The sequence below is a fragment of the Elgaria multicarinata genome, chromosome 6 (genome assembly GCF_023053635.1).
Source record: "Elgaria multicarinata webbii isolate HBS135686 ecotype San Diego chromosome 6, rElgMul1.1.pri, whole genome shotgun sequence".
NCBI classification, from domain to species: domain Eukaryota; kingdom Metazoa; phylum Chordata; class Lepidosauria; order Squamata; family Anguidae; genus Elgaria; species Elgaria multicarinata.
In genome coordinates this window covers 48,297,662-48,323,352 of record NC_086176.1, presented here as the reverse complement: position 1 = coordinate 48,323,352, position 25,691 = coordinate 48,297,662, and the positions used below count along the sequence as shown (strand labels likewise).

At 40.3% G+C, this 25,691-nt stretch overlaps 1 protein-coding gene across 1 annotated transcript in view; it reads left to right on the top strand.

The window, feature by feature from the left end:
• Positions 1 to 25,691, top strand: part of LOC134400791 (guanine nucleotide-binding protein G(q) subunit alpha) — a 120,071-nt gene that overhangs the window by 80,934 nt on the left and 13,446 nt on the right. The window contains exons 4-5 of the mRNA XM_063129367.1: positions 11,650 to 11,778; positions 16,593 to 16,722. Coding sequence (XP_062985437.1) covers positions 11,650 to 11,778; positions 16,593 to 16,722 — 259 coding nt within the window. The remainder of the gene's footprint in view (positions 1 to 11,649; positions 11,779 to 16,592; positions 16,723 to 25,691) is intronic.

The following is a 25,691-nucleotide window of genomic DNA, read 5'->3' as shown; positions in this document are numbered from 1 at the left end:
CTTCCAATATTGAATTCAGGTGGTTAAGTGACTATCTCTTAGAAACAAAACCGGGGCACCTGAAACTAAGATAGCAGGTTCTCAATATTTGGGAGACTCCAAGCCCTGGAGAAGTATAGAAGTTTGTAAATTAAAAGAAAAATATGTCTTTTTAAAAAATAAATAAAACCCCAAACAAACCACCCTCTGAAACCTGGCTGGAAAGAACATGGTAAGCTTACAGAATGTTGATGGCATTTAATCCTATAGAGAAAAAAACCCAGAAGTATAAGTCTATCAGTTCTGTCTATGGATGAGAACTGTTGAAGTATAGAAACTTGGTGTGATGGGGATGAAGTAGTGGGAGGGAAAATAAAATAGAGTAAATGGGACAGATAAAGTCCCTGACAGCTTAAAGTAAGTGCTCTGGTGAGGAGGAATTAAGGTGTATAGTGTGCATTCAGTCTACAGAATTGAGTTTTGCCACCACTATATAGCTATAAAATGCTAATATTTGGTTCTGGCACCCATCTAGCACTCTATAGCACAATACGAGTAGGAGGGAAGGGGAGTTGTCATTTACCACTTCCTCAGTCCTGAAACTCCTCCCCCATTCTCTCCATGAAAGGCCTGAATAATAATAATAATGGGACAGAACAATTAATACTGACAAAACAATACCTTGCAACTGACCAGAAATAACGGTCATAGACAAAAAAGAAAAACACACATACCTCATCAATATAGCAATATCGAATGACAAAAAATGTTGTTGAAAAGGAAGAGGAAAAGAGAGAAAAATATATACCACTGGCCATGGACTATGGCAACAGGAAAAGGTCACAATTATTCCGTTAGTCACATCAGTCACTGGCATCACATCAAAAAACTGCACAGAAAACCTTCAGAAACTGGGCCTACCAAAATACATCCACACCTACATCCAGAAAGCAGTCATACTTAAAACATGCTCAATTGTCAGGAAATTCCTGGATCTGTAAAAGACAGCATGACTTGGCAATGCCCGTCATGTCTGTCTAGAAAAACCACCATGAGCAAGAAAGATGATGATAATAATAATAATGATAATAATGATAATAATAATAATAATAATAATAATAATAATAACAACAACAACCCGCCTCTCCCTTTGGATTGAGGCGGGGAACAACATTAGTACAACAAATCAACACATCTTTAAAAAAATGATTTCACATCCATCTGGGTAGGCCGGAAAAAGCTAGTCTTTAAAGCTGCCTTAAATTCAGAGAGAGAGAGAGAGTTATTTTTATGAATCTCCTCTGTTCGGAACTGAAAACCGCATCGAGGATGCGATCTGCTGAATGTGTGGGTCCAATGAGCAGTTGGAATAGGCCCATGTTTGTCATGGATGCCATGAATTCCCGAGCTGCACCTGACAAACTGGTCCCGAATGAGATGTTGAAGTCACCCAGGACCAAAAGCTTGAGCGACTCCAACACCAACTCCGAGACCTGTTCTGTGAGCTCAGCCAGGGAGTCTGATAAGCAACGGGGTGGCCGGTACACTAACAGAATCCCCAGTCTATCCCTGGTCTTCAGACTTAGGTACACACACTCGATGTGATTCAATTTCCAGACAGAAAGTCTGGTCAGGTTAAGATTGTCTTTGTAGACCACAGCTATGACGACGCCCTGCCCACTTTTCCTCACCTGCTCACTAACACAGCACCCAGCGGGGAGGGCCTGGGCCCATGTCGGGCCACTGTTATCTCCAAGCCAGGTCTCTGTGAAGCATGCTAGGTTGGCCTCCTCATCTGTAAGAAGTTTATAGATGATATTTGTTTTGTTTTTAACCGACCTGGCATTGCATAGGAGCAAGGAGAGGTTCTGTGGGTGGCTTGAGTCGTTCTCCAAGTTACCCAGGGATAACAAGGCCTAGAAGGCTCCTGCTCCAGGCCAGCTGGAGCCTTAAAGAGGAACACTCCCTTCTGGGGGTGAGGATACACTGCAACATGGTGTTGCATGTCCCACTTGTTCGTATTTATAACTTTTCTTAACTCCCTTTCTTTTAAAACTCAAGGCAGTGTTATCTCAGCAAAACAATAGCTAAATATAAATTATATCACTTTCTTTTATCAGTCTTTGCTTAGAACTACTGGGCTGCTTTGCCAAAGCTGCACATCAAAAAAATCTCATGTTCAACGTGGAAAAAACTGCAGACATGGAACCTGCAGTGTTGAAAATGACCAGAAATGATGGATTGAAGAATGTCCTCCCACACCCTAATTATATTTTCTAGGCAGTGTGTTGTAGTCAAATGGTATGCCTATTTTAGCCTGCAATTATATAACTTCAGCTTACATCACTATTGTGACAAATGTACTCTAAACAGTATAGCTTTATCAAGCCATTTGAATGACCTGTTTGCCAAGGGTCACAAAAGACTATCCTAAAAAGGTGTGAACTATTAGTGTTTTTTTTATTATTTATACATATATTGGCATACCCCAGAAACAAGAAATAGGCATAAATCACATTTCTGGTCTCTTCTGATATGGTAGAGGCTTGCTAGATGCATGTCTAAACATGTGCTGGTGGTTTCAGATTTCAATAAGTGTTGGCTAGGTGTTGCTTTTATGATGAAAATGTCAACATGGTAGCTGTAGGAACAAGACTCGGCTTGCACCCACCGTCCTCTTACTATGTGTAAAACATAACTTCTGGGCGAGGCTGTACTGTCTTGATCTATATTGGGGTGGGGGTGGGGTTGTCTCCCTGCCCCTGCAATCTCATCAAAAGAATAAAAAGGTGGTAGTATGGATTGCAGGAACTGGGAGATCCCACATGCAGGTAAATATGTTCTGCCCTTTCTCGAATTTTACATTACATTCTTATCATAATATGCCATCCTTCCAAAAACAACCAAGGCAGTTTACAAAAATCCAATCAAATAAAAACGTAATAAAACACTAAAAGAAACCTTGAAAGCCACAAAAATTTAAAAAAGCCAAATTAAAAAGACGTGTCTTGACACCCTTCCTTAATTCAAGGAGTGTGGAGACCATACAGTGATCTGTAGGACAAAAATCTTTCCACAGTACATTTCCAAAACAGAAACTTTTCCAGTGCTTTATTTTTCTGCAAAATGTTTTCCATTTCATGTGTTTATTAGTAGCAATGAATGGATGCAACTACAGTATTAGGCAAGCTTGGCAGTTTGAAAATTGTAATTAATGTTTTTCAGGTTATTATTATCCTTAGTAAGTATGAGAGGGAATACAACTTTGTCATCAAAACACATATATGTCTCAGTGTAAAATAGGACTAATAAGTAGTGACAGTGAAACTGAAGGTGTCCTAACAACCTTAGTGGTAGAGAGATGACTCTGTTGAAGTTGATGAGTGGTTATCAGCATATCATGCATAGTTCTTTGGGTTTTTCAACCCAATCCACATAGGACATTGGCCAAAGCAATTTACCCTCCCTTTTGCCTTATGAACTCCTGAAGTCCTGAACTCACCCAATTCTCCCCTGCACCTGCACATTGCAGAAAAAGTTTGGTTGTGATGGGCAAGCTGACTTACACATTTTCATCATTGAGGGAGTCCCAGGTAAGTTCCCAAGGAACTATAGGGTTATCTGGAATACAGTGAACTGATTAAACATCCTGCGGTTTGTTCTTGGGTTACAGCTCTGGGTTGTTCTTCCTTTAACAACCCAGAGTTCCGAGTTTACATGTCGTGGAGAATAACCCAGGGATGGGGTATCCCTGAGTGGTTTAGTGGGCCAGAAGCAGGTGAATGGTCAGGAGTCAGCTCGCTCACGCCTATATGCTCCCAGTCAAACGATGGGTTGTTTAATTGTGCAAACCGGGTGAATATGAAAACCACCAGCTTAAGTAATGGCTTGCCCTTCTGTTTTGCCTATGTAACTCTCTAGGCATCGATGTATCCTAATGGTGCTGCACAATTAATATTATCAAGCATTCTATAAAACCTGTAATAGGATTTTCACTATTAGCTGCTTTGTGCATGCTGAAAATATTTGGCTGTAGCATTAAAGGAAGATTCACTCAAAAGACATGACCTTCAACCCTGAGAGAAAAAATGTTTTTGGTGGTTGTGTTCATAACTGACTCTTTTAGTTTTTGCATAATTTATCATTGCAGTTATGCTCTCTAACGTTTTTCCTGGAAATTCTCATTACACCGGTAAGTTACAAGATTTCAGGCACCTTTGAAAGCAATGCAATACACTTGCGCACTCTCTCATATACTCTCTCTTTGACGAGAAGACTATTTCAGTCATTGGCTTTTTATATTTTGATAGAATATATTGTAGCTCTGATCTCATATTGTATGCATTTCAGCATTTAAGCGGGGGGGGGGGGAAACACTTTCATTAAAAAATATGGCACATCTTAATATATTTCTAGTACAACCACATTTAAAAAAATAATTATAGCAGTAATTTGTTCTGTAAAAATGATTTGGAATGGCTGTTGAGGCAACTCTGCTGGGTTGCCATAGTGATAGGCCTGAGGTGCATTATCAAGGTAATATGTGTGTAACAAGCTGATGGCCACAGTGCTCTCAGTGCTTTCTGATTCAGTTACAGAATTCCCAGTATAGCAGAAAAACAAAATCAGTATAAATCATAATCAACACAATAATAGAAAGAAAAAAAGAAATACCATAAAAATAATCTAAAACTAATACAATATGAAAATCATACAAATAACAGTTTCATGGAGGTGCCAGTTTAGACAATAATATATTGGAACCCTTTGGATAATTTGGCAAAGAAAATGTGAGTTTCAAAGGTTGTCTAAATATATACCTATTTGTACACTATACCACTGATGAAGATCTATGGTAAAAATGTGTTTGGTTATGTTTAATATTGAATGAAATGATTGTACGCTTTAGTTATGCTTCTGTGCATTAATTGATAACTGTATGGTTTTAGTCTGTAGAGATAAAGTAGTATTATCAGAGGGATTTGGGAGGGGGGAAGGGGGGAATTGTTGACTTTCACCAGTTTACTTATCCCACTTGATTAGTTGCCTTTAAAGACAACCCAGAAACTTCAGTTTGTACAGAATTTGGCAGCCAGAATAGCTTATTCATAGCTTTTTACATCACCCTGGAATTTTTTGATGACAAGTAGTTAAGAGGGACATTTACATTTTCTGACATCCTGTCACAGTTCATGTTGTACAGTGCATTTCTCAGGGACTGTACCTCTATGCAGAGTACTTGAATAAATTCCAGTTGTCCCAAGCTAACTCAGTTGTCTAATAAGTTAGAATAGTAGATGGTACCATGTGGTGAATTTTTCTATCAAAAATAATTATATGTACTCCCCTGAAGTGCCTGACTCTTAACAGTCTTATATAGATCAGTTTAAGACAATAAGCCCGTCTGTCCAAGTGAACTTAACAGAGAAGGGTAAAAAGGAACATCATGAAAGGATGCACCAGAGAAGCAAGAGCATACTGGTTATCATCACTGAATTGGGCGAGGTTCCAAATTCTGTCATCAGATTTCTCAACTGCACTTCCATGCTTCTGCATACAAGATTAATAGTGTGATCCTATACATGTCTACTCAGAAGTAAGGTCCATTGGGTTCAATGGGCCTTACTCTCAGGTAAGTGAGTACAGGATTGTAGCCTAAAACATCCAAAGAATTTGGAATATTTAGGCAAGGGCTGCATAATCAGTAGGGAAAAACTGAGGAAGTACATAGATAAGAGCACTACTCACAACAAACTGCCTTGGCCAGAATAGGCCAGAATAGGTAAAACTGAAATAGGGCTGCAATCCTGTATCCAGTGTCCTGTGAATGAACCACATTTAATTCAATAGGACTTTTAAATAGGCATGTACAGGACTGCACTGTATGTTTTTGTGTATTCAATGTTTTTCAATGTTTTCCTACTTTCCCCTAAGATGCATGCTTTGAAAAATGAGATCTTCACGGGAGGAGAGGCTTAACACAAAGCCGATGTGATTTAAGTGTATAGAGCGTTGGGCTTGAACCAGAGAGGCCCAAGTCCAAATCTCCACTCAACTGTGAAGCTCAGTGGGCGACTGTTCACATTCTCTCAGTCCAATGTGCCTCACAAGTGTTGCAGTGAGGCCAAATTGGGTAAGCTGAGAAATACCACCCTTGACAGAAGGGTGGGGCATGAAGGAGATTAAAAGCAGCCTGCCCTTTAAAAAAGCTCAGTGATGGTGCCAGAATAAAAGTGGCCGCAAAGTGCATTTTGGAGTGGGAAAGCTGTGTCCTGCATTTAAGATTTCTGAAAGATAAATCATTGTATATTTCACAGTAATGCTTCCTTCCTAAACATTTTCTCTGAAAGAAGTCCTTTAGATTTTTGCCTTTGTATTGTGGCTGAGTCCCTTAGGCTGCAATCCTGTGCACACTTAACAGGGAGCAAGCTCCATTGAATACAGTAGGATTTACTTCTGAGGAAACATTTATAGACTTGCGCTGTCAATAATAATAATAATAATCCTAGCAACTCTGTTAAACTATGGAGGAGAGCTGAGTCTCCATGGCTTTGAAGAGATCCTATCACCAGTTACCTTCCATCTACAAAGTTTTCTTTTCCACTCCAATTCTGTCATTTAAATAAATAAGTGAACCCCATGATGGAGCACTATCTGTGATCTCATATAAATGATAACAAAGAAGTAACCAAAGGGGCAACCAGGGAGGGGGAGGTCTGGCGAGAGAGCTTTTCGTCCAGAGCATGCTGGAGCTGCCTCTGAAAAAGCTGCTTCCTGTGAGGAAAAGTGCACTGCATATGCTCAGAGGCACTTTGTCCTTAGACATTTTTTCATAAAGAAAGCAAATCAGCATAAAAATACCCTAATGTTTGTAAACAGTACTTTATCCTACAACAAAGATTCAATTGTTGTAGGGCCTGCATGGGACAGATATCCCACCACCCCATCTAACGAACGGAAACTCTGTTTTGGTTTCTGAATTTTCAGCTTACACAATCAACATGCTTCCCCCCGCCCCCTTGGCAAGAATGAAAACTGGTATTTTTCAGGATGCCAAATTATGTGCTGGGCATCTGGCCTTTCATGGTGAACTGACAGGAGGAATGAATATGTTGTGCCTGACTTTGAACTCTTTGCTGTAGAAATGAAACATGAAGCTGACCCAAAAGCAAGTCACAAATCATTACTTCTCCTCCATTGTGCAAGCCCCCACCCCCAATTAGGCCTTTGCTTACTTACCGCTAACATCATTAGTCCATTGCTACCCTACCTTTGATCATGAATAAATACTTCTAATCAGTGAAGACAAGGTACTGTGGAATACAGAAAAAGTATGTGAACCTATGAACAGAGCTTCAAGGTTTACTAAATGAAGGGCGTGCTCCCTGGGGACTGCAATGTGAGAGGGAGGGAGCATGGGTTGGCAGTGTGGGTTAAAAGAGACTTAACTTGAGTTATGCATGCTGTCTATTTGAGCAAGTCGTTTTCAGGTGTTCCCTAATCAAACAGATTTCTTTGCTCACCAAGCTCTTTATTCCATGTAGCGTCCAGTCTCCTAAGTGTCAATAGCATTTACGGGCTACAACCTGTAGTTTCATTCTCTCACTGATGTATATGTTCCTTTATCTAGTTGCATTGTAAAATCCATCTTCACAAACTTTTGCCACGAAAGAGCACTTGAGTTTGAAATACGCAGTTAATTTACTGTGGGAGAGAAGACCAGGAGAAGCCATTTTAGGTGGTTCGATTTGTTTGTTTTTACACTTGTCTGGGGGAACATATTCAAACTCACGCAACGTAGTCTACTTATCACAACCTTGCACTTGCCTGGAGGCCATGGGCAACAAGGAACTGAATGCAGGCAAGTGAGCAGGCTGAGTGAGGAAGGTCTCAGCACTCCCATCAGTCCTCTGTCCCGTTTAGAAACCAAGGAGGTTGCAAGAGAAAGGAAGAAACGCAGTGGTGAGACAGTTTTCTCTGCCTCCTCTGCCAGTCCACAGTAGGCTAAGAATGTTTTTTCCTAGAAAAGTAACTTTTGTGGGCTTATTTATAACAGTCTTATCACTTAACTATCTGTCATAATCACCTTTCCTTACAGTGCATGTATGTCAATAAAGTGTAGATTCTAATGTATTGGTTATTATGCAAACAGAAGTAGGGGATTATGATTTAAGAAAATTTGAAATGTCCTGCTGTATTAGACTATCTACCCACCATTCTGTTCTCTTAGTGGCCAGCCAGATGCCTATGGGAAGCCACAAGCAGGACATGAATGCAATAGACTTTTTTTGAGAAAGGTGTCTAAGAAATTATAATAACAGTGTACCCTCCCATTCTTGTTCCCCAGCAACTGATAGTCAGAGTCATCGTGTTTCTGATACTAAAAGTAATACATAGCCAACATAACTAGTAGCTATTGATAGAGCCTTATCTTCCATGAATTTGTCTAATTACCTTTTAAAGCCATCTAAGTTGGCAGCCATCACTACATAGTTTAACTATGAAGAAGTACTCCCACTATTTAATCCAGAATAAAACTGATTTAATCTTCTGTATGTGTTTTCTGTATATGTCATAAGAACTGAGTTCAGTCTACCCTAAAAATAGAAGCTTTCTGGCATCCATTTTGGCTGCAATCCTATTCATATTTACCTGGGAGCAAATCCCATAAAATTCTGTGGGGTTCAATTCTCACTAGACATGCATAGGGTTGCACTGTTACATGCATTAAAATAATTTAGTGTGCAATTCTATGCATCTTTAAACTGAAAAAAGACCTGTCGCTCCGAGCCAGCATGCCTAGGGTTGTGCTCTTAAAAGCATTAGAATAGTCATTGATTTGATATAAATAGTTTTAAAGTATGTGCAAGGATATCATCCTCCAAGAAAACGGTGATATCCCACCACCAATACACAAAAGCTTGGCTTAAATTGAGATTGGAAAAATGTAAAAACTGATTCCTTATAATAGTTGATCTTCAATCAATTTCATAATATTGAGCTTTAGGGAAAATATTTAATAGTGGAAAATTTATAATGAATTGTGTTTCAGTCTTGGTAAATAGACTGGTATTCCTAAATTAAGGTTAGTTTATTTTAAATATATGCAAATTTGAAATGACCCATTGACAGCTAGCAAGTCTTTTCTTAAAAGAATAAATTGGCTGGATTAAAATTGAATGGTACTTCAAATTTAACAGTTAGACTTTTCCCATACATCAAGTTTTGTTGTTGCTTGGGATAAATGTTGCTCTCAGTGATTTCATCTAACAGACAGAAACAATACTATATGCAGAGCAATGTTTAGCAGCTGGGGTGGGTCGAGGATAAACAAGATCCATCTGGGCACCAGTTATGAGAATAACACAATTGCTGCAGCCAAGTATGATGAGCAGGAATCATATTCATCACTCCTTAGTGGATGAACTGGGAGGAGTCAGTCTATGCCAGCTTTGTGCACCTGGATACCATAGAGCAACAACATAAGTTGGAAGGCTGAGGACAGAAGGTTGCTGTCACCTTTAAGGAATCCATCTTCCTCACTAGGAAACCAGTGTAATGAGTGCTTGGTTTGAGTTTTCATGCCTTGTGCTGTGCCAGAGAACACATCCCGGTTAGGGATTCTGCTAGTATACCAACCACCCCAGTGCCTGCCAATCTTCCTGGCTGAAGTGGTCTCGACTGTGGTGTTGGAAAATCAGAAGATGCTTGTCCTGGGGTATTTGAATAGTCATGACTATTAGAAAGGCCAGCTCAGGAATTTCTGGCCACCATGACAACTACTTGGGCTGTCTCAGTACATTGTCAGGCCGACACATTCTTCAGGACATACTCTTGACCTGGCTCCATTCAGTTACACACACACACACCCCTCTTATTTTTGGTTTGGCAAAGGTCATGAGCACGACCCTGAATTGGTAGGATCACTGTAGTATTTTACATTGTGAATATGTGTGAGAAGCTTGGAGTGTGCATATATGTGTTTGTGTGTGTGTGTGTGTGTGTGTGTGTGAGAGAGAGAGAGAGAGAGAGAGAGAGAGAGAAGACCTATGGTAAAAATGTGTTTGGTTACTTTTGATATTGAATGAAATGATTATACACTTTGGTTATGCTTCCTTGCATTAATTAATAACTGTATGGTTTTGGTCTGTAGAGATAAGGTGTATTATCAGGGTTTTGCGAGGAAGGGGGGATATTGTTGCTTTTTAACAGTTTACTTATCTCACTTGATTAATTACCCTTAAAGACAACCCAGAAGCATCAGTTTGTATAGAACTTGGCAGCCAGAATAGCTTATTCACAGCTTTGTACATCATCCTGGAATTTTTTGATGACAAATGGTTAAGAAACCACTGGGTTTCCATTATTTCTGGCATTGACAGCAGCCATTACTTGGGCCTCCTTGGTGGTGCTGCAGCCACTAGTTTTCCAAACTGGCTTACCCAGCATAGCATGAGTTCTTTTGGGAGCCAAGCAGCTACTAGTCTTGCATTGTGTGAGTTGTCCTATGGTGGCCACAAGTGTTGATTTGATTGAGGAGCCACTTGTATCCCAACAGCACCCATGCTGGGTAAATCTTTCAGGCATGTGAGCAGGAACCCAGGCAAGGTGGTGACAGTCCTGGTAGGCCCTGCCAGGGCAAGTGCCCCCACCAGTTGCCCATGTATGCCAGGTGCTGGTGCTAGGTGTTAACTGGCAGGTTGAACTGAAATACAGTCAGGACCTAATAAATACCAAAAAAACAAAAACCCACCAGGAAACAAATGTATACTTGATTCTTTTTAGTATCCATCCACCCACCCTACTGTTCCTGCCAGAATAACTTTAATTAGTTTTTAAGTGTCAGTATATAAGAATATAGTGAAAACACAGTGGTGCATATTCACAGAATTACACATCCAGGAATTTTTCTCACCCTCTACCTTGAGTAATTTAATGTGTGTCATCGTGGCTGCTGTAAGTTGTGACTGGCTGCCAGAAAAGTATTTCTTTTAATCAGTGTCTTCCAGAAAGCTTTCATTTTTATCGGGATCTACTACAAGAAAGCTGCATTCCTGATTAGGGTACCTCCCAATTTCAGTTCTGTTTTTTAAGAGCATATTTTAAAGAACACTGTTAAATAAATTGTTACTGTTTCTTAATTCACCACTAGTTATACACCTATTAAACATAGTAGACTAGAGTTCTGTGTAATAAAGAATTGTGGTTGCATTCTGTACAAGATTATCACCCAATCTATACATTGCAGTCAGCACTCTGGACCAGTTGTCATTTTATGTATACCCAGTGTTGATCTTATCATGCCTATTTGACGTTAAACATATCAAATAACACCCGACACACAGACACATGCACACGGTGAAAGTTGGTATTTACCATGATAGGACAACTTGTTTTCAGTTGTCTTCTCTGAGGTTTTGAACATTCTGAGAAGAATTGCACAATTTTTAGTCACAACTGATAAAAAAGAAAGAAAAATAAATTACCCAGGTTCTGTAGATCTTGGTGTCAAAATTCCTGGTTTTGCAACAGTTTTTTAATAATTAATCTCATCCCATTACAAATTGCTACATTTTTACCCTCTTCTTTCTTCATCTTCACACTGTTCCTTCCTTCAATGGGATTATAGTATCCCTATCTTCATTCCGGCTTTTTCTTTCCTGTCTACAGTTATCTTAACGACTTGGACCGTATAGCAGATTCTGGCTACCTGCCCACCCAACAAGATGTGCTTAGAGTTCGAGTCCCGACAACAGGAATAATTGAATATCCATTTGACTTACAAAGCGTCATTTTCAGGTCTGAAAAGAATGCTTTTTTTCCTCGATGTTTCAGTTATTTTATGTATTACTCCAGGAATGTGAAATATAACCAAATGTAATACTAGTGTTGTGCCAAAATCTGTCCTCCAGTTTCTGAAAATGTCTGTTTTCCTGTGGAAGAGGCTTCTGATTTTCTGCCTCATTCTCAGGGTGCTTTAGGATTTCTTTTGGTGTTGTTTTTGAGTTTACCTTGTCATTGCAAGTGTGATGTATGGGGCTTTTTTCTTCTATTATAATCTCTCTATCGCTCTGTAACCATTCTGGCTGCCCCACATCCTAATCTTGAAAAGGAGGAGTTACACCATGATATCTTCTCCTGGGCTTTAATTGAAGCTCAAGAAACCAGGGTGGCTGTAGATTGCCAGAAAGATGATTGTACAGTGAAAATAAGACACAGTCCTCATTCACCTAGTAACTAAGGTAAGAACAAGAGCCTTGCACTATACCTATGAGAGTTGTTCTTTGGGTGGGGGAATCAAATTAATTTTATTTTCTATAAAATTGAATGACAGATGTTGAAAAAAAATGTGGAACAAATTTTCAGCACAACAGTAGAAAATACTAACTTGGAAGAGTTTTCTCCTCTCCCTCCCCCCTTCTTGCTTGTTTGTTGTTTTGCTTAATAGAAGCAGCAATATCCACACAGGTGCAAATTCAGGTAAACCGTTCTCACCCCGAGATCTTCACCATCTCAATTCAGTATGAATTGGCTCATAGTTTACATGGTTCAAGAGTGGGAGAGAGAAGAGAGAGTGATTTGTTGCTCGCTTAACCACTAAGAAAGAAATGATGTGCTTGTATTTGTATTAATGTATGAATACAACTTATATATAAATTGAACATGAGCACCTAATTTTTAAAAATGAAAACCAGTCCTCCGTACATATACATATGCAAATTTATATAGTAAATTGCATCCAGCTGCTCATATAAAACCTTGCCTGCAAATTCTACCTTGTCTTTTGTCTTTAGAGAATCAACTTTAAAAATAATGAGTTCTCAGTGAATGGAAACCTCTGCATTTATGTTGTTGTTGTTGTTACATTTTTATACTGCCCCCATAGCCAAAGCTCTCTGGGCTGTTTACAAAGATTAAAACATTAAACATTAAACATCGATGTACAAAATTTAAAACCTTAAAAGGATAAAAACAGACAACATACAAAGACAATATACATTTAAAAACAACTTTGAACTCTTACCCAGGGGTCAATCAATGTGCTGTTAAATGCCTGGGAGAAGAGAAAAGTCGACCTGGCGCCGAAAAGATAACAATGTTGGCGCCAGGTGGGCCTCGTCAGGGAGATCGTTCCATAATTGGGAGGCCACCACTGAGAAGGCCCTCTCCCTTATTGTCATCCTCCAAGCTTCCCTCATAGACACCCAAAGGAGGACCTTAAATGTTGAGTGTAGTGTATGGGTAGGTTCATGTCAGGAGAGGGGTTCCATCAGGTATTATGGTTCCAAGCCGCGTAAGGCTTTATAGATTAAAACCAGCACCTTGAAGTGGGCTCGGAAACATACAGGCAGCCAATGCAAGCTGGCCACTGACCTCCCGGCCCACATTATTAATCTGGCCACTGTATTTTTCACAGCTGCAGCTTCCAAACCATCTTCAAAGGCAGCCCCACATAGAGTGCATTGCAGTAATCTAACTTGGAAGTTACCAAAGCACAGACAACTGAAGCCAGGTTATCCCTATCCAGATAGGGGCGTAGCTGGGCCACCAACTGAAATTGGTAGAAGGCACTCTGAGCCTCAAGGAGAACCCCCAAGCTATGAACCTGCTCCTTCAGGGGAAGTGCAGCCCCATCCAGAACAGGTTGAACACCCTCCATCCAGTCAGAAGAACCACCCACTAACAGCATCTCAGTCTTATCTGGATTGGGTTTCAGTTTAATAGCCCTCATCCAGTCCATTGTCGCAGCCTTCTACCAATTTCAGTTGGTGGCCCAGCCATGCCCCTATCTGGACAGGGATAACCTGGCTTCAGTTGTCTATGCTCTGTTAACCTCCTGGCGGATGCCAAAAATTTTATTCTGGAAGTGCCTAGCAAATATATTACAGCGGGCCTCAGATGATTCTACAATGTCCTTGGGGCCAGCTTGTACCCAGACAACTCTGAAAAGCTACGCTGGGTGGCAGATTAATGATTTGATAGTGGCAGCAAGGTATTGCTTTTTTGCTGCCCTCAGTGCCCCTGAATATGCCTTACCATAGGCACTTTACAGTGTTTGATTGTATCCGCTAGGAGTTGTTCTCCATCTGCACTCAAGCTGTCTCCTATTTTGTTTCATCACTCTCAGCTCTGGGGTATGCCATAGAGCTGTATGAGCTCTTCTCAGGAGAGGGCGCTCAGGAGCAATCGTGTCAGCCACCTGGGTCATATCTGCATTCCACAGATCAACCAGGGTTTTGACAGGAATGCCAGCCCTATCAGGAACTCCCCGGAACCCTTTGGAAACCATCTGGATCCATTAGCCTCCAGGTGCTTACCATCTTAATAGGTCCCCCACCCTTGCAGAGGGGAAAGCTGCTGTAAGTCTAAACCTCAGCAAGCAGTGGTCTGACCATGGTAAAGGGACTGATGTGAAGTCCCCCACTTTCAGATCACCACCGTCATGTCCAGTTGTGAAAAACAGGCCTAGAGTATGCCCTGCTATATGTGTTGGGCTGGTGGCATGTTGGGGACAGTTGTCATGGAGACCATGAAATCCTGAGCTGCCCTGGATAAGGTGCCCTTGACGTGAATGTTGACATCCCCCAGAACCAACAGTCTGGGGGATCTCAGCAGTGCACCTGAGACCACCTCTGTCAGCTCACCTAGGGAGTCCGTTGATCAGTGGGATGAGTGGTACAGCAACAGAATCCCTGATCTGTCCTGCTGACCCAACACAAGGTACAAACACAGGGTAGTCACAGGGACAGGGAGCTTGCAGAGGGAGATGGAGCTCCTATAGATCACAGCAACACTCCCTCCCCGGCCCTCAGGTCTACCCAAGTACCCCAGTGGGGGTAGGTGGGAGAGACTGACCGCTCCCTACTCACCCACCCAGGTCTCAGTTATACATGCCAGATCGGCTCCCTTATTCACAATTAAGTTGTGAATGAAGGGGATCTTATTATGCACCAATCTAGCCTTTAAAAGCAGCATCTGCAGACCTGAGGGCTGACTGAAAGGAGAACCAACATATATGCGGTTGTGGGGAGGACTGGAACACAGCACAGCTGTTAATTGTCTGGGCTGTGTTCCCCTTACCTGGCAAGTCCTCCTCACAATACCATATCTTGCTCTACCCTGATTGGGCTCCCATCAGATCCCCCCACTTGGCCCTGCACTTGGCTGGCTCAGTACCTGGGGGCCTTATTATGCTGTCATTAGCTGTCCCTATTTAAAATACTTCAAAAGATTATCATAAGCAGTTTGAAAAGGAGCAGACTGTTTACCATGTCAGGCAGAAAGCTTCATCTTTGGATTTTTTAAATTGTTATAGTTATAATTAGCTATAATGTATTTATAAAATCTTCTACAAAAGGCTTTTTTACTGTTTACTTGAACTAACAGTAATGGATTAAGTCCCTTGCTCAGTGATATGTGGGATACTAACAATTTTCAACAAAAATGGAAATTCTGATTGAATACATTAGCCATTCAAAATAAATAATATTCATTCTTTAATTTCTATATATGAAATACAGTCTAGGAAACAAAACTGGACTTTGCCAGTTGTGTCCATATTTTTTCTCCATCAGCTCTATTCCAAAATTCATGGTTTCCCCATTTAGATATTTTTATAGAATTGTTTTAAAATGCATTTGGGTTGTTAGTATCTCTTTAAAAATATTTCATATTGTGCATATAATTTTGGACTTTCAGTGTTGCAGTGTTCACACATAATACTAAATAACTGTCTTGCATGCTCATCCCTTCTCCTCTGGTGCAGCAGCAAAAAGGACTTCAGAAGCTTTCTCTGTTTGACTAACTACAACTTGTCATGATATCCAGACCCAGACAAACTGTTGTTAGTCTTAACTATACTTTATTAAAACAAGTCAACTTTAAACTATGGTTTATGAAACAGGCTTGTTTAGTAAACCATAGTTAACCACAGTTTAGGGTGGGGATTTAATGCTAAACTGTGGTTAATTGAGAACTGATGCAGAAGCTTTTTATCTCCTTTGTGGATGCAACACGGGGGAAAGAATGTACATGCCTAAGGCTCACATAGGCTCATCCATGTACTAATACATGCAAATGCAGCTATGGAGTGGACAACTTGTGAACTTTTAGTCCAGACACTCCCCAAGCTTTGGATAGTTGCATTAGTTGTCAGAATCCTGTATAAACCAGCATTCACTTTTAAAAGACATCTCAAGACCATGCAAGATAGGTGTCAGTATCTGATGCCAAATATTTCTATAGACTAAGTATTTTCCATAGTTAGACAAAGTATTTATGTTCAGGCTTCTTTAAATCATAAGACTGCATCTCTCAATGATATAATGTGGAATAACCTCATTGCAGTTATATTCAGCTATATTAGGCTGTTACTGAGTTACTACAGACTGGATGCCTCATTAGTCTGATACTCCTCTTGTAACTGAGTGATAAATCAGAATTTATACCTTTCTTTTAAAACATTAATGGAATGCCAGTGTATAGTTAATGTGATCTGTTGTCATTCAAATTGATTTCAGGAATGTAAATAATATAATACTACATAAGAATATCTATAATCACACTTTTTATATCTTGCTTCTTGACCTCTGTTGATTTTGCTATTATTTCAGAATGGTGGATGTGGGGGGCCAGCGATCAGAACGAAGAAAATGGATACACTGCTTTGAAAATGTCACCTCCATTATGTTTCTAGTAGCCCTTAGTGAATATGATCAAGTACTTGTGGAATCAGACAATGAGGTAAGAACTGATTGACAATGCACTCTTGAGCATGGATGTCACTCAAAATATAAGGCAAATTTTTGATTTCATATACATATATGTGCCGATATTTCCTCAGGGAATTGTGAGGCTTTGCTGATATTTATGAGTAGGACCTTTTCCATTATGGCACTTCTGTTGTGGAAAATACTGCTCAAAGAAGTTTGCCAACATGGTTCTCCCATGTTTGGCAATTGGCTAAAGCCTTTTCAATTCTTAGGACTTTTTAGGGGGTGCTGCTGCTTCTAAGCTGGTTTTGTTGGATTTGTCTGATGTTTTATGGGTTTATAAAATCCCTGTTTGTAATCACTCAGTCAAGGTAAAGGATAGAAACGAACCTTCTCCCTTGCAAAACCCTGTTCAAATTAGTGTTACTTCATTTTATGCAATTGACAGTTTTATAGCAGAAGCAACTAGTTGATTGTATCCAAAGCAATGTTGAAATTACTTCTACTTGCCAAGCAGTCAAAAGAAGTAAGACAAAAGAATAAATTGAAATAAATAATACTTGGTTTATCACATAATCTCAGATTAAAGCCATTTCACACTTGTATGTTCATCTCTTAGTATAATGGAACATTGTGCCCATCTTTACTGCCTCTGCCGCACCCTTCCCCCCCCCCCCCCGGCCCCTTTGTTGGTGAAATAGTATATTCTCACTGGGGATGCTGGGACTTGTAGTCCTAGATCTGAGCAGGGGAGAACATTCTGCTGAGGAGTTGGCACACCCCCTTGCCATCTGTCCTTGCTGACTCAAGTACGTTGGGTGAACTGCGGCATTGACTAAGGGCATAGTCAGATAGTACTCTACAGATAGTAAAAAGAACAGACAATGCTTTCATATCCCCTCATATCAAAAGTTTTCAATGAAGTCTAGTCACCTTCAGTGGAACATTACTGATTGAGGTAAACTTAGCACTTAGTTGTTTGGCCTGAATTTGATTTATATATTGAAGCCCCGTTTTAAATATATATGCTTTTTCCTTAGTCTTAGCAATTGAAATACCTCTATCCCAGAGAATGAGATCTTTCTCCAAAACTGAATCTATTCCACTCTTTAGTTTTCAAATAAGCTTAAGTTAAAAGGGAATACTTACTGAAGGAAAGAATAATTCTAAATAATTATATATAAGCACGCACATGCATGCAAGCACATGCACACACACGCACACACACACACAATGCAAATGGCATCATTCTGGCCCCCAAGAGTACACTTTCAGTGTAATATGAAAACATCTATCTCTGTGGGAATGTGGAGTGTGGGAAATAACGTGGCAGACACAAAGTTGGGATTTAAACAGGTCCACATTTATCAATAGATCTGCAGAAAGGGTAAACCTAAGCAGGCATCTTCTCTAATATGGCCTCCTGCCATGGTTTTATTGGACGAGACATTCACAGACTGAGACTGGCGCCTCAATGTTCACCATCTCCCAGGCTTCCCCTTTTGGGGTAGGGAGGCCTTCCATGTCACACACACCCCTTGCACCGTAAAGCTTTGAGTGGATGAGGAAGATTGGCCTCAAAAGTAACCCTTATCTCTACCAGCTTGGCCATAAAACTCGCAGCTGGGGAGCCTCAGGCATTACCCATCACTGCAACGATGCCTCTGAATGCTCACTGACCCTAACCCGCTCAAGATGCCCGCACAAACCTGCCTTTTAGCAAATGTGATCAAATCGTTAATGCTGCAAATCAACCTAATTATTCTCCCCACCTGTCTTACAGTGTGAAGTAGGCAAAAAAGACCTCATAACCAATGACAGATTATGAGCAAAAAATGCCTACTGGGCCTCTGAAAGGACAACCAGCGAGCCCACACTGCCTACAGGGAGGGAGCTGTGCTTCGAAGAGGAGAGGGGCGAGAGCCAATATATGAGCTCAGATTTCCCCTCCCCTCTCCTGTGGCACCATGGGGAGGCTGCCTATGCTGTACCTTCCCACCTGGTCTCCCAAACACCCCCCACACACACACACACAATAGCTTCCCCATGCCCAGGCTGTGCCAGGCATGGAAGTAAGGTATTTGCGGGGATGTAAAGTGTGGGAAATAATGAGACAGACAGCACATAGTTAAACAATGGAGTTCCCGATCACAAGAACTAGTGACAGCATCCAAATTGGGTGGCTTTAAAAGGACATTAGACAAATTCATACATGATAAGGATCTCAGTGGCTACTAGTCTTAATACTGGATACCAGTTGCTGGGGAATATGAGCAGGAAGGTGCTGTTATACTCATGTCCTATATGTGGCCTTCTCACTAGCAGCTGGTTGGCCACTGTGCAAAAAAATAAAAAAAATAGGCCTTTGGTCTGATTCATCATGGCTTCTTATGTCTGTATCTCCTTCGTAAAACATGCCTCATAGTGATACATTTTTCTTCCTTTCCTGAACTCAGTATATGTGTTTCAGTTTTACAGTGGTGGGTGAATCTTCTAATTGGAAATAAGGTGTTGAACCTGTTCTGGATGGGGTTGCAGTCCCCTTGAAGGAGCAGGGTTGTGGCTTGGGGGGTTCTCCCAGACTCATCATTGTCACTTGGGGCTCAGGTGGCCTCGGTGGCACAGAGTGCTTTCTGCCAGGTTCGGCTGGTGGCCCACCTATGCCCCGACTGGACAAGGATAACCTAACTTCAATAGTCTGTGCTCTGATAACTACATGGGGCTGCCTTTGAAGATGGTTCGGAAGCTGCAGCTTGTGCAAAGTGGAGCAGCCAGATTGATAAAAGGGAACAGGAGGTCTCAGCATATAACATTCTCTACATTTCCAAGCCCAATTCAAGATGCTGTTTGTGACCTATAAATCCTTACACAGCTTGGTACCAGAATACCTGATAGAGCACCTGTCCTGAGGCCCTCCTTTGAATGGTTCCTCAAAGGGAGGCTCAGTTGATGGCAACGAAGAAGATGACCTTCTCAGTGGTAGCCCCTGATGGTGGAATAATCTCCCCACTGAGTTCTACCTGGCACCAACATTATCATACTTTTTAGTGACATGTTAATACTGTCCTCTACTCCCAGGCATTTGATGGCATATGTTAGGATTTCAGTTGTTTTATTAGATTTTGGTAAATTATTATTTTAAAAAAATATATATTAAAGTTTTTTTATATTATGTTTTGTAAAACACCCAGAGAGCCTTGGCTGTTGGGCAAATGGGAAATTAAATGAAATAAAGCTGCATATTTCTCTTGTACATATTTAATCTCTAATCTCCCCCCTCCAAAATATTCCTTAGCTCAATTTTGATGCTGGTCACTAACAATTTGTAAGCAATCAAATAGGGAAAGCAACCACCCATGTTTGTTTTCTGGCAAATTGGTGTGGGTCAAGCAAGGCATGCTCAACATGCACCTTGAGCAAGCTATGAACACATTCACATCATTCACACCTTGAGCACCCACCTTCCCCACTGCTGCCTTCTCCTCCCAAAGATGGCTCACTCAGCAGCGACAGCATCTGGGAAGCTGGGATTTGTAGTCTTAGTCCCATCCCTGACAGGAAAGAATTCCCTACAGAGGAGCTGGTGCACCTTTTGCCACCTCTAGATTGTGCATGTGAAGGTTTTGCCATATTAAAAGCACATGTCCAGGAGAACGGTTCTAGCATAGCCACTTTTTCCTTTCATACTAGTGTTCTGTGTGCTAGGCTTAGGTGAAGAGATCAGCTGCAATGCAGAGAATTCAGATGTCTTGCATAGCCTTTATTCTGGTCCACAATAGTTTTGGCAAATGTGCTTATTTTAACCTGCCACAATACTGAATAGATATGACCATGTGGCCTTTATTGCTAACACCATAAAACAATAGTTAGGGAAAGCATCAAGAATTGCCAGTTAAAAGGACATCAACATTAATTGGTTCTTGATGTGTGGTTAGGTTTCCATCCTTGAGCTCAAGGAATTGGAAGAAGATTAGCTCCTATACTTGCAATATTTTTTCCAAACCTGTGAGATTCTACATTGAACCAGCTCCCTCAGGCAGATGCATATCTTTGTCAATTGGATATTATTTCCTTTTTATGCTACATAATTTTTATATCTACTTTCATTACAAACTGAGCTGTATTTAAATGCAAATGTACATGAGGATAATCTAGCCTGGAAATTACTTATCATTGAACATTTACTATGTGTAAGGAAGTTTGTTATGGCATGATATGATTTAAAACACATTTATCTTAATTCAAACACATTTATCTTAATTCAAACTTAATGCAACAATGGACTTTATTTTCACGTTGTCAGACATCACTTTTGAGTTAAGAGCCTTTATGGAAATCTCAACACAAAAGGGAAAAAGAACTCAAGTATCTAACTTTATCCCTTAGTACCACTGTGAAGCTATGATATAGTATAATCCTACTTTGCATCTGTTTGATCTTTTAATCTCTTAATTAAGAGATGTAATTAAATAGTACACTGTTGCTCTACTTTGTTCATTCTTAAATACTTAACAGTGCATGATCTAAGAGGACCTCTTAGCTTTGTTTAAAAACAACTATCAAATTGCCTTGCCCATTTTCAGTTTTTGTGTATGTTTTTTCTTGTGAAGAAATAAGTGCCTGTAACCTCTTTTTAATGTATAGATAACAGCATCATTTGAGGCTGCCATTCCTGTATCAAAATGAAGTTTATGGTAGCATGTTTGGTATCTTTTTATGTAGGGTGATGGAATGGAGACTCCTAGTTTGTGCTATGGAAATACACAATCAAAATGATTGCTGACAAACAATAGAAGTATAAAGCTTTTACTGGCTCATATTCATACCATGAACACCTGAATAATTCTTAATTGACATAATTTTAACTATGTTCATTCCAAGATAAATACTAAAACTTCAGTTGATTTTAATGGTATATCTACATGTCAGATTGCATCCTTTAGTACTGGGGTGTTAACCAATGGGCAGTTGAAGGGAAAGAGGTGGGGCCAGGGGAAGGGGCGGGGCTATCTGGGGAGCCAGCAGGCTGGATTGGAATCCCAAGAAGGCTGGATTTGGCCACAGGCTTGAGATTCAACACTCCTGCTGCATTAGTGAATTAGTCTCCCTAACAAAGTGCTATTCAGAATAGAGAGGAATGTAAAGCATTCGGATGTTTTGCAGTGGTCTACTTAAACCTGTTGAAATTAAGAAATATTTTACTAATGAAGGCAACATTTTATTTATCTGTTTATTACATTTCTATACTGCCCAGTAGCCAAAGCTCTCTGGGAGGCCCACAACAGTTATTGAGTGAAAAGTCAGAGTGTAGCAAGAGGAGCCCGGGGGGGGGGGGGGGCTTTTAGGCCCCTTCCAACTCTACTATTCTATGATTCTATGAGTATGCTGCAGATTTTGGGGTATATAGATGAGGAAGATGTATTATGTATATTTTTGATGTGCACATGAAAATGAAAACTTGCTTTGTAACATTTCAGATACAAAAAAGCAGCAATGCTAACATGTTAACCTAAGTTGTGTTGTAAGTCTGAAAATTTCACTTGACTTCACATGCAAGTTACAAGTAGTAAGTATTTTGGGGACACTACATTAGAATACTCAAAATAAAGTCAATTTTCACTTTACATTTAATTAAGTAGCATGCTGCTGGCCCTTCTGTAATTAAAAGCAGGGAACCAATAACTCCCATTTCGGGCCTAGCTGGAGACTTGAGGAAGTTTGGGAAGGGTAGAGTCAGTTCTAGACTTAAAAGCCAGGAGGATTGCATTGCCAAGTGGGATATATTGTTTTTGGTGCATTTACTTAATTCACATTTTCACCCTTTTTCAGTGTTTCTGAATTGCGCAAACAGGTTGCTCCTTCCTCTTATTATTATTTCTCACCAGGTCCTTTGCAAATGTGCACAAATTAGCCCTTTTACAGCCTTGTCTTGTCAGTGTCCTTGTATGTTACCTACTCTACTTCCCTGCTCCCTTTGACAGCTGAAACATATAAGGAAATTGACCAGGCAAGACTACACTTAGCAAACAGCCAAATCTGTGCTGACCACCACCACCACCAAAATAAATAAATAAATGACTCCATTTGTGCACTTCTGAAGCACCGATTTTTTTTAAGATGGCAAACAAAGTAAGTTCTCCAAAAAGGGGTAGCGATCGGAGTGTGGAGAGGGCTGGGATGAGGAGACAAGATGGATTGTGCTTCAAAGGACACTGGGATATGTGCGGGGAGTGGGCTGAAGGACTAAGGGGGAAACAAGCCATGCCAAGCTGCTCCTCACCCAGTCTTCTGTTGGGAGTAACATGGGTTGGCGAGCAAACAAACAACCCATGGTGGTTTATCTTCCAGAGTGGCTTAGCGTTATGTGTGAACCAGACTGTAAATTGACCCACAGTATAATTGAACCCATATCAATACATAGTTTGCACAGTAACTGAAATTATAATTGAACCCATATGAATACATAGTTTGCGAAGTAAATGAAAATTACTTTTTATTTCCTCTTGGCTTGAGCTTACATCCTTTAGAAAAATATTATTTATTTTATTAAAGCTGCTTTTATTCTGTTGAAACACATACAGTATAAAGACCAGTATAAAACAATGAATACCTTAAAACATTACAAACAGAAGCAATAAAACAGAGGAGTGTCGTGATCAATTAAAAGCCTGGGAAAGCCTGACTAAACAAATGTGTTTTCAAGCAGCATTTGTAACTCGACAAATGTTTCCTCCTCTTGAAGGGAGGAAGAGTGTTTCAGAAGGTGGGTGTTACTAAGAAGAAGGCCTGCGTACATGCCACTACCTGACTGCTGGTTGTGGGACGACCAATAAGGCCTTATTGGAAGATCTCTGGATTTGATTTGGTGTATATAGAGAAAGGCAGCCAGCCAGGTATCCTGGTCCTGAGTTGTTTAGAGCTTTGACTGTCAACAATAAAACTTTAAACATGGCTCAATAGCTAATATGCGGCCAATGCGGTTCTTTTAAAAGAGGTATAGTCTGTGTATTGCTAGGTACTCCACTGAGCTTCCTTGCTGCTGCCTTCTGCACTAGCTGCAGCTTCTGAAGCAGGCATAAGAGCAGATCCTCATAGAGTGCATTACAGTAGTCTAATTGTGAGCTTACCAGTGCATGAGTCACCATGGCTAGATTATCCCTATCCAGAAATGGGCATAGTTAGTGCACCAACCAAAGTTAGTAATGGGCGCTCCAAGCCGCTGAGGTAATGTGGAACTCCAGTGACAAGGATGGTTTCAGGAGCATGCCCAAACTATAGGAAATATGTTCACGAACAGATGGGTTATGTTGAAAAGTTGTAGTCATGTATTTAGGATTGAAACATATTTGTTTACATCCTTCATTTCTTGAAGAATGTGACAAACTTTCAGTAAAGCTGAAAAAATCAACATGAAAATGCTCATGTGTACATTTATATCCTGTCTCTTGTCTCCCAAATGGGTCCTGAAGCTGGCCCAATTCTTTCCAATATTTTGTGAAGCTTTACTGTGCAGTAGGCTTGTCACTTCAGGCCCTCCTGTTCCATTAGAAAAATGTGTTTATGTTTCTCCCATTCATGTAGGAACAGATTACAAATCAGAGTGGATGTGTTTAATTTACTGTTTGAACACTAGATGGTACTATTATCCTCTGGACAGAAATACCTGGAGTAGCTTCTTTTCAGACTAATATGGAGTTTAATTTAACTAAACGTTATCTTTAAACAGGAGTGCAGAAATTGGCCAAATGATTGCTTTTCTCTCTTTTTTTTACTATTTTCTAAATTAATCTAGGCTCATTCCTTCCATTACAGTTTCACTCTGAATTATCTGTCAAATGTTGTCATGAAAGATAAGACATCTTGGTATTTAAATACAAGGCTTCATGGTATTTTGAGAATGTAATATATGTATTTGTATGAAAACCAAACATAAAGGCAGTCAGATGTTACCATCTCAGCAGAGTATTAATAAAATTAGGATCTATAGGTTTTCTCAGAAAACACTGCGATTCACACTAATAGGATTTTGTGCTTGCAGAGAGACAACCTCAGAAAATTCTAGAGCTTTAGCTAGGGACTTGGCTGGCATTCAGCCTCCCTTCCTTAAAGGAGAAGAATGCCCCCCCGGGATGCGGAAATGCTTTCCCATTCAGTTTTCTGCTCACTGTTCTTGCAGCAACTTTGGGGAACGCTCTCGTATTGGGAAGTTCCTTTCTTCCCACCATGGCTCTATTGAGGTTTTATTCTTTCTCCTTCATTATTTCCTATTTGGGGATTTTTCTTGCTTTATTATTCCCCTGGGCCATCTTCCACTGGAGTTGGGTTTTCTTGGACAATACAATGTGCTTATAGCACAACAACCCTGTTTTGTTTTTCATATTTTAAATGCAGTTTCTTCCATAGCCTGCTTTCTACCACCATTGGTTGCCTCTTCTGCTTAAACAAGGAATACAAAGTAGACTTTTTCCAATACTCCATGAAATTTACCGAACCGGCTTGCTGTAATCAGGGTCCATGCATCCACAGGACATGGCTTGAATGACTTTGAGACTAGTATCTTCAAGTTTACAGTAGCTTCAGGTTTGGGTTTTCCTCTTCTGGTTTGAGATTCTGCCCAGCAACCTTGCATACACTGAATCATTCTCTGCTTTCCAGAACATTCCCAGCCACCTCCCTCCTTAAGTAAGTCCATCTGTCAATATCCCAGCCTTTTTGCATTGCAACCATGTACACAGAAGTCCATGGTTTCTGATATAAGTCAATTATTGAAACTGCCTCCATTTCACACCCAGTTTAGTTCTGGGATGACTGCATGTGTGGTATCACACCTGAGTATAAATTAAACAAACTAAAATGTTTCTATGCATCACTTCACAATTATTTTATTTACCAGTGATGAGCATCCAAATATGGAATGAAAAGTAGCCTTTATGTAACTGTGCATAACATTGTGGGGTTTATATATAAAAGGGAAATAAAGGATCTAGTCGAGATGAACTC